General features: G+C 42.3%; 2 protein-coding genes across 2 annotated transcripts; both read left to right on the forward strand.

Moving 5' to 3' along the window:
* The first annotated feature begins 1,236 nt into the window (after window positions 1–1,236).
* On the forward strand, window positions 1,237–6,197 carry ubfd1 (ubiquitin family domain containing 1). The gene is made up of 7 exons (XM_080510936.1): window positions 1,237–1,341; window positions 3,131–3,403; window positions 3,483–3,691; window positions 4,003–4,068; window positions 4,153–4,258; window positions 4,357–4,439; window positions 5,709–6,197. The coding sequence occupies exons 1-7, from the start codon at window positions 1,326–1,328 to the stop codon at window positions 5,817–5,819; spliced, it is 864 nt and encodes a 287-aa protein (XP_080367062.1). The 5' UTR covers window positions 1,237–1,325; the 3' UTR covers window positions 5,820–6,197.
* Window positions 6,198–7,501: 1,304 nt separating this feature from the next.
* On the forward strand, window positions 7,502–8,479 carry rmi2 (RecQ mediated genome instability 2; the record flags this gene model as incomplete). The annotated part of the gene is made up of 2 exons (XM_080511971.1): window positions 7,502–7,796; window positions 8,328–8,479. The coding sequence occupies 2 exons, from the start codon at window positions 7,502–7,504 to the stop codon at window positions 8,477–8,479; spliced, it is 447 nt and encodes a 148-aa protein (XP_080368097.1).
* Between the last annotated feature and the right edge of the window lie 782 nt (window positions 8,480–9,261).

Genomic DNA, 9,261 nt, shown 5'->3' on the forward strand with positions numbered 1-9,261 from the left:
CTGCCTGTTGAACCACAGTGAGGGCTCAGTGTCCAGACCCTTGACACGGAGAGCTGGTCCTCAAGTTTCTCTCTATCAAGCGAAGTGTCTAGAGAAGAAAGCTCAAGGTGAAATATTGAGTTTGCATTTTGTGTTTGACAATGACTCCAATGCCAGGAACTACATCACCTGGAACCCCACCATCCACAACCCCACCTCCAGGTATATCACTCCACAACAAAGGAGAGTGGAATGGGCAAAATGCTAAGTTGTTAAAAAAAAACTTACAAAACGAAACAAAAATATTTGAGTATCTTGAGGCAATTTGCTGAAAAGAAGAAACCCACTAAAATGTATGATTCCCCCCATTTTTCAGGTTCACAATAATTAAATATGTATCATCACCCAACAAATGCATAGATGTAACTATAAAGACAGATTCAACTATTAGGTACAATATTCTGATGGAAGGTACATTTAGAGCGTGCCTCCTTCCTGTGGTCAAACTCTTCCCTGTAATAATAGTGTTGTTTGTATGTATTTACTGCCATTTATATTCTCCCATACATATATTAGTCACTGCATTGTACATATCAATATATTTTATTTGTTTATTCCATTTTTATTCTAACTTTCGTATTTTAACGTCGTATTCTATTTTGTGGTCCCTCTGACGTTAATAAAACCTTTTCAATTCTAGTTCTATCCTGTTCTACTCTACAGCATGGGACTGAAATGTTACACCATTAAAAGTTAAAAATGCGTGCATGTTTGCTTGAGGAAGAAAGGTGGATTTAATTGTATTGCTAGAGCTGGAACTAGTCAGAGATTTATAGCCAAGAGGAAAAAGTAAAAAACGTTCCTCTTGGTGTCTTCGTCGGCTGCCACAACAACAAAGACGCTCAGTGAATCGAGAGGATTCACTCCTCCTTGTTTCCGTGTTCGCCATCACTGCTCCATGGCTACAGATCACATGTTCAATTTTCGGTCAGTTTTAATGTAAATACTTATATAATTATTATTTTTTTGAGCTGAGATACGACCCTCAAATTATTCTCTATTCATGAAAACTTCAGAAAAACAACTTAATATACAACGATTTCCCTCAGCGCATGCGCATTTTGAGTCTCATATGGCGTAACGGTTGACTAAAACTATGAATCTTTTTAAAATATAGCTTTAGTTGGAACGCCACTTCGAAGCGCGAAGTTATCGATTTATTTCTGCTGCACTGTCACTTCAGCGCGAGTGTTTAGCCGTGTTTTGGTTGACTTTTGTTTCCTGGGTATCGGATTCACCCCGCTTCCGGCTGTTAGCTCTCCAACAACGGATTGTACACAATCATCATGGCGACCCAGGATGGTGGGTACTGAGAGCATTCAGCACAATTATCTTCATATTTTCGGCCCGAGAGGCGACATTAACAGGAAAACATTACGTCGTTATAGTAGAGTGGTTATCGTGTGACGTTATTGACGGACTGTAATGTAACGGCGAGTTTTCTCCGTTACGTTCTTCTTCAAATGTTGACCAGTGTTGCTGCTAACTCACGTTAATGCTAACATCAGTTTTAGCTCCATCTGATGAAAGTCAATGTTTAGGATTCAACAAATGTAAGGGTTTAGACCTGCTGACTGCGGCGTTTAATATATCGATGTGATGGGACTGAAACCGGGATGATAAATACGGTGTAATACTCGGTGTTATACGGCAGCAGTTGAGTGTCGAGTGAGGCCAGACGTGAGAGAAGATGCGGTGTTTTTGTGGTTGAAACGAAACATGTCTGAGATGGTCTTCAGGCGTGGTTCGCTCTTTTTCAGCCCCTCACACACGAAATGATCACAGTTCCCGAGTGGACGAACAGTAACGAACGAACGGTGGAAAAAAACCAGAAAGAGAAAGTATGGGAGCAGTAAAAGTGAAACAAGAGAAGCCAGACGTCATTTATCGCTTTCATGTTGTCAGTTTTAAACTGGTTATAGTTATCTCTCAGCTCATCAGCTTTAAAATGAGGAGCTTGTGTTTGATTTATACATTTTCAACTTCAAAATCATACGATTGCATGTAAGCTATCACCGTCTGGAAATGTCTAGTCTTTTCTTGTGCTTAAATTTATACAGTTAGAACCTACCAATACTTTTTAACCAATCAGGCCATAACTGTTAGGAATAACAATTTGCTATTTTACCCCAAGCACATATCTATTGTCTCATTTTAGTGTCTAAAGTCAGCTTTTGTTTTGTTCATTTACTGTTTTATCCTGCATTTTTTGGTATTCTAGTCAAGACCACCTAACCTGAGACTGAGTCAAGACTTTAAAAGCTGCTACACACTGCGATTTTCATCCATCCCTGACGAAAGATAACAATCGTGAGAGAATCATGGTGATGTCTTTGGACTTGGCTTGACATTGGTCCGACGTCACACTGTCAGACAGGTTTAAGAACGAAAGTTGTCATAGTCTTGCAACCGAAGACAGCCTGTGATCAAATTCTGGCAGTGTCAGAAATTCAGAATGATGTTTTATTCTTGTGCATTCACTTTAACTCACGTACGTTGTAGGCTGTGTCTCAGCTCACATTATCACCATGTGATCTGCACACAGCAAACTTCATGTCATGCCCAAGGTTCGTGTCATATTGTCTCGCTCGCTGTGAAGTGATTGTTAAACTCATAGTTTGTAGCCTGTTGGAAGGGGCTGAGGTTGACTCAAGAACAAGACTGGAACGTAATAAGACCAAGACTTTTCCGGGGCCGAGACTGAATCAAGACTTAGACTGATCTTGAGTACTGCAGCACTCGTGTTTTTACCACTTAAGGTAAAGGATCCAAGTTTGTCTAATGGTTGCAGCAGTAAGTTTTAAAGCTTTTTACAGCAAATGCTCAGCTGATGCTCCTTCTGTCTGTGTGTATACACACTGAACTGAAAAATATTCCAGACCTATCACTTAAGAAAATGGCATTTTATTGCTGTAATACTGTTGACTGGCTTTTTTGCACCGCGTACTTTCAATCGACATGATCCCCCTGCTTTATTGAAAAATGTGGGAAATGCTCATTACAAGTAATGAAAGATGTGCGGCCGACCGTTCAGAGAGAGAACACACTCATCAGCCGCACAGATTCATTCAAAGATCTTGTGCTCTTTCAGGCGGTGAGGAAGTCATAATGGAAACTGAGACGAAGCCAAAAGAAGCCGAATCACTGGGTGAGGATGTCGAGAGAAGCGACGCAGAAACGACGTCTCACTCAGATGCAGGAATTGCCACAACTCAGGACTCTAGTATTAGCAACGGGGACGATACGGACGACTCGCAGGAAACGGTGGACTTGAAGATCATCTGGAACAAAAACAAATATGATCTGAAAATTCCCGTGGACAGCACGGGCGCCAAGCTAAAAGACAAGATCCACGCCCTCACTGGTAAGAGTCTCTGGAAACCTGAAACCGCACGTCACGGCGGATGTTTTCGGCAGCTCATTCTCCTCCTCCGTCTCTTCAGGTCTTCCACCGGCAATGCAGAAAGTGATGTACAAAGGGCTGCTCCCAGAGGACAAGACGCTACGCGAAATAAAGGTTACGAATGGGGCGAAAATTATGGTGGTCGGTTCGACGATAAATGACGTATTGGCCGTGAACACGCCCAAAGAGGTCGTCCAACAGGAAGTGAAGGCAGAGGAAAACAAGAAAGAGCCTTTATGCAGGCAAAAGGTAGGATTCCTCACGTCACTGCGGAGCAGGGGTTTTCAAAGTCTGGGAGGATGAGCGTCATCACAGAGCTTTAACCAGGGGTGTCAAACATAAGTGCCGTGGGCCAAAAGAAGCCCGCAAGAGGCTCTAATGCAGGCCAGGAAACGGCCAAACATACTGTATGAATTGCAATGAAACTGCCTTTTTAGCACAGTTTTCTAAAAAGAAAAATCATGCATTCCCCTGCTTTGCCCCACACTTTGACAGCCGCTCCTACAGAGCAGATACCGTCTTTCATTCAACGCGGTTTTAAACGTCCACTGTTATTCCAGCAACACAGGAAAGTTTTGGATAAGGGTAAACCGGACGACATCATGACAGCTGTCAAAGGAACAAAGGTGAAAACAGCCTCTGCCGCGCTTTTCCAATCAATGTGGCACCCTTTGCCTCGCACTGACCGCTGCTTTGTCCCTCGTACGCAGGAACGGTTACCAACAGTGCCTTTATCCGGGATGTTCAACAAGTCCGGAGGAAAAGTTCGACTCACATTCAAACTGGAACAGGATCAGTTGTGGATCGGAACAAAAGGTAAGACAGCCGGCTCTCATTTTCTACAAGAGGCTCTCCGCAGTATGAAGGTGCTGATGGTGACGATTTCTCCCCCGCTTGTGTTTTCTTACCTGCAGAGAGAACAGAGAAAGTCCCAATGGGCTCCATTAAAAATGTAGTGTCTGAACCCATCGAAGGCCACGAGGATTATCACATGATGGTAACTGCTGCTGCTTCCCGCACATCACACTTCACGGTTTTGTCAAACAAAATGCCCCAAGTTTTCCTCCATTTTCTTCTTCAGATAGCTGATAGAGAGAGAAAAGGTTTTGAAATGGTTTGTTGGTTGCATTCGACTTGGTTATGCATAATTGTTATTGTGTAATTAAAAGTGTTGGCGATATTAAAGCTCATATTGTCTGTTTGGAGAAAAGGGAAAGAGGTAAACAGCGGGTGTAGCTGTCCACGGAGGTGAGCATGAGTGCATCGACGCGATGGAGTCACCACAGAGCAGGAAAATGTCAGTAACTTCTCCAGATTAACCTTTATGTCTAAACACACTTGTTTTTGTCTTTGTGTGAAATGTAAGCTCGGGGACAGGTAATGTAATCGAACCAGGTAGTTTGAAGCAAATGGAGCTGTCTTTTAGCAGCACCGGAAAGGTGTGCCATCACGTCTTTATTATGTACTAGCTGAAGGAGTTTTGTTTATTTATTTATTTTTCTTGAAGTGTAATTGTTTATTAACCATGAATTCATTTAGCTGGAATATACTCTTGTGGTTATACTGCTGTTTTATATTATTGCAGTGAGCTGAGTGCGTTTGTCCTAATCTAATATCTCCAAAGGACTTGGGTGTGGTTCGGGGTTGTTTTTTTGACGCCTCATCACACTTCATAGCCTGTGTAGTCAATCCAATCCCACGTACAGTTACTTCTTAAGAGCAGAGATATGAGGCCATAATGTAGAGCGGTGGCATTGAGACAGCACCGCAGTATAAAACGCGATGGCAGGAGTTTGAGAAAGAAGAGCTCCGGGGATAATTGTCAGATGAAACAAAAGGTCATTTGAGATCAATGTTTCCTTCTTTACTTGTTGTTTGTTCATACTTATTTGCAGTATGAGTCCTTATTGCAAAATGTATTGGGACTTAACAACCATAAATTCTTCATTTGTGGTATTTAGAGTCAGGTTAAAGAGGCTTTTCTAGCTGACTCATGGGAAATTGTAAGTCATCCATCCATTGCAGGTCTGGCTGGAATTTTCTGTACAGGAGCTTTTCTTTTCACAACGGGCTCCAATCGGGCCAAACCACCAAGAAAATGTCACTTTGTTGTTGTTTTTTATTTGCAAGTTACTTGAGACTCGAGCTAAGATATCAGTGTTGCTGCCGTGAAACATAGCATTCGTTTATTGATTTGAATTTTCCTAAGTTGTGTTACTTTCGGAAAGTACTCAACATATTCATGAGTTCATCTCCTCCTCTGCAGGCTTTTCAGTTGGGTCCAACGGAAGCGTCTCAATATTGGGTCTACTGGGTGCCTGCACAGTTTGTGGATGCAATCAAAGACACAGTCCTTGGGAAATGGCAGTATTTTTAATGTGCCTCTTTTTTTGACAATGATGAACTTGGACAGAGCGGAGAAGCCGACGGAAACAGAAACTGGAGCGGAGGAGCGAGGCTTAAGGAACTTGTCAAGGAATTTATTGGAAAGAATCTGACGGATGCCTGTGGACTAATAATAATCTTTTTAGGTTAAAAGTGCACTATGTGGCAGCGTAACAAATCTCAGCCCTGTTGATCATTCAAAGGTTTTTAGCAAATCCAAGGGAAAACAATAAAAAAACACAATTGTACAGAAATTGCTAACAACTTTTCTTCAGTTATTCTTAAAGAAATAAAAGTTATTTAATGAAATGAATTCACCAGCTCGTTGTTGTTTGTATATTTCATCTTTTCCCATATTAAATCCACTCAAACTGTGTCTATATTTTGAATTTTTGGGGGGCCTTTTCTACCTGCTGTCGATCAGTTTGGAGTCTGGAATAGATCATCTAAGAAAGTCTAAATCTCTTCTTGTGTGGTTTGGACTTTTGGTTTGCAATTGCAACACGTTCCTACAGGGTTTCTCTGTTTACGTATTAGCCCTGCTGTAATGAGAGGGATTCACCTCGTATTGAACAGCTGAATTACAAAATAATTCTGGTCTCCTCCCATAAAACTTCTTAACACTTATTTCCCCCGGTGTCCTATATGTGCAAGAGGTTAAAATGGAGTTAATTCTATAAGATACAAACCACATTAAGCAAGTGTTCACAAGTGAATTATACAAATAAAATCATTTATCAAATTGTAGTTTAAGATAGAACAATTTGAATGCGTTTCCGCGCAGTATGACCGGTGAATAAACCCGGTGAAGCTCTTTGCTGCAGCACTTTTCACAACGAGAACCGTCGGGAGTGTGCGTTTGCTTGGTCTCCTGCCGCCTCTTTGAGCATCAGTCACTGTTGTAATATCCAGCTTTACCCTTCAGCACTTGTTCATTAAAAAAAAAAAAATCTGTTTAAAGATAAGAACAGTTTCTTGTCAAATTAATCAACTACATGTATTGCATTTCAATGAGGTTCTATATAACCACATGAAGTTTGTATTTGGTCAAACTGGATTCTGGAAATGTGTAAAAGGGTTGGGCAGTTCAATGCTGGGATTCCTAATGTTAGTCACAACAAAATTAGATATGAACAGCTGCTGCAATCAGATGGCAATTAATAAACAGAATGCCTCAGAATACGGGCTTATATAATATCTGGTAAATCTTCAAATATAGTGTGCAACTGTTGCCACACTAATGGTTTTTGAAACATATTTGATGATCATAATTAGTTTCCATTGCACTTATGGCAAATTAAGTAATAATGAATTGTGTGTGAATTAAACTATCAAAATGTGTTCGTAGACAATAAGAGCAACCCCAGGTTTCCCAACTCTGGCGCCCCTCTTTAAAAAAAAAAACCCAGTAAATTCAGTTAATTGTTCTTTAATGACAAAGTATAAACCAAATATTAAATTGTATCTGTATTTACTGTCATGGCCTTGTAATAGTTTCAAATGTATTTAATTTTTAATACAGTATTTAAAATAAAGAGACGAAAAAATTATACTACTAAACTGTCACGTTAGAAAATACGCCGTCACTTCCGGTTAAAGCGAGACGTCTCGCAGCAAAACATCCGCGCGGGAAAACTTTAAAATTTGCGTCACAGCATCAGAGGCGCGTCTGCCATGTCGGACCCGGGGAGTTCAGAGGTGGAGAAGAAGCGCCCCCCTCCCGTGAAGGTCCTGTCGGGTCAGCTGAGGACGGCGGGGAGCCGGGGCTCCGCCGCGGCTGGCAGCGGGGAGGGCTGCGTGTTGAGGCTGGGCGGGGGCCGCTCCTTGCCGGTGTCGATGGTGTGGATGCAGGGGACCGTGATGGAGGTGCAGCTGCACGCGGACAGCGTGCTGCTCATGGACGAGACCGGAACCTTCACGGTGCAGGGCGTCGGCAGCGTGCCCAGGGGGAAGCCCTGTCTGTCCGCAGGTGAACCAACGGCCCGCACAGCCTTCCAAGGCGACATTGCATCACAACAAGAAAATCTCCAGTTCGAATCTGGGTTCTTCCTGAATTACAAAATTCACCATCAAACTGCACACAGGAAGGCCCAACTGTCTAGCTGTGAGGCGACCAATAAATGTGCTTTGTGTCGCAATGAAACGAAGCAAAATGCTTATAAAAAGCCTACAAAAATGCATAATTGTCCTCACAAGCAATTAAAATTATTTTATACCTATTGCTTGGCTAGTATACACAAAAACAACTCACTATGATGCAAAATATGTTCATACTTTCATCTAATTTCTCGAGAGCCTCTCTAATATCTCTGATTTGGGGAATTACAGCAATCTCTCAACCTGCAGAGAGAACCACTGGAAAAAAAAAAAAAAAGAAAAACTTTCTATCCACACAATAATATTTTGATCTCTGTCTCCTAAACTGCTACACCTCTCGTCATGCTTGTTCTCCTGGATCTGCTGTCAGTGACCAGTCGGCCACCCGCTGTTGTTTTTGCAGGGAAATATGTCATGGTGATGGGTGCCATCCAGGCCGTCTCCCCGGAGCCAGTCATCCGTGCTGTGAAGATGGCAGACCTCTCGGAGCTCGCTGCTCTTCACAGACGCATGTGGAAGCTGGAGGTGGAGGACCTGCAGCACACGCTGGCCTGAATGCAGAAGGACCTGCCACCAAAGAACTGAATACCACTCGACCCCCCCCCCCCCCCCCCCCCCCAACATGGGATTGAACTGTGACACTTTGTTTTTGTGCATACTGTATTTATTTTGTAACGCTTTAATAGGTAAACTCCTTGGCTCATATTCCAAGGAGACAATCTTGCATTTTATGTAAATTGTTTATTTCCAATAGATCAAACCCAACTTGCATACAAAAGACTTACTATACAATAATAACGGAGCTGTAAACAAGTGTGGGTCAGTCTGATTTTACACCTGAGCTTCAGCTACATTGTTGGGAGGAAGATGCTCTATGATCTGGACGTTACGGTTGATATTTAGATAAACTCCTGATGATTGTGAAGCAGCAACTAAACAGTCAGGTGAATGACCCAACATGCAGACTGGACTTATGTTTGAAATGGCAACAAAGGGAACCTCTCTTCAAGACTGCTCAGTGAGCAGGCCAACCGCACACCTGCTGCTTTGTTTACACTTACAACAATAGTAATGACCCCGTCTCAAATCATTTAAAGTCTTGGTATACCAGAACAACCTGGATTTAAGTTGAGAATCTTGGGGTCAAATGTGAAAACGGTGCGGAAACCTGGAGGCTAAAGCAGGAATCAAAGCAGGTGTTCATCAAGAGCCTGTGGACTTTGGTGCCCAAGAAGAATCTGTAATGAGATTTGGAAAGAAACGGCAGCAGCCCAGGACGAGAAAACAATGTGGAGTTAATTCAGGTGACTATATAGGGTGTGCAGTGGTAAGCATTG

Source organism: Blennius ocellaris (genome assembly GCF_963422515.1).
Source record: "Blennius ocellaris genome assembly, chromosome: 16".
In the NCBI taxonomy this organism is placed as follows: Eukaryota; Metazoa; Chordata; class Actinopteri; order Blenniiformes; family Blenniidae; genus Blennius; species Blennius ocellaris.

Coding starts and splice junctions, on each gene's coding strand:
- ubfd1 (XM_080510936.1), top strand. Junction 4,069..4,152: donor CAGCTGTCAAAGGAACAAAG/GTGAAAACAGCC, acceptor CCTCGTACGCAG/GAACGGTTACCAACAGTGCC. Junction 4,259..4,356: donor GTTGTGGATCGGAACAAAAG/GTAAGACAGCCG, acceptor TCTTACCTGCAG/AGAGAACAGAGAAAGTCCCA.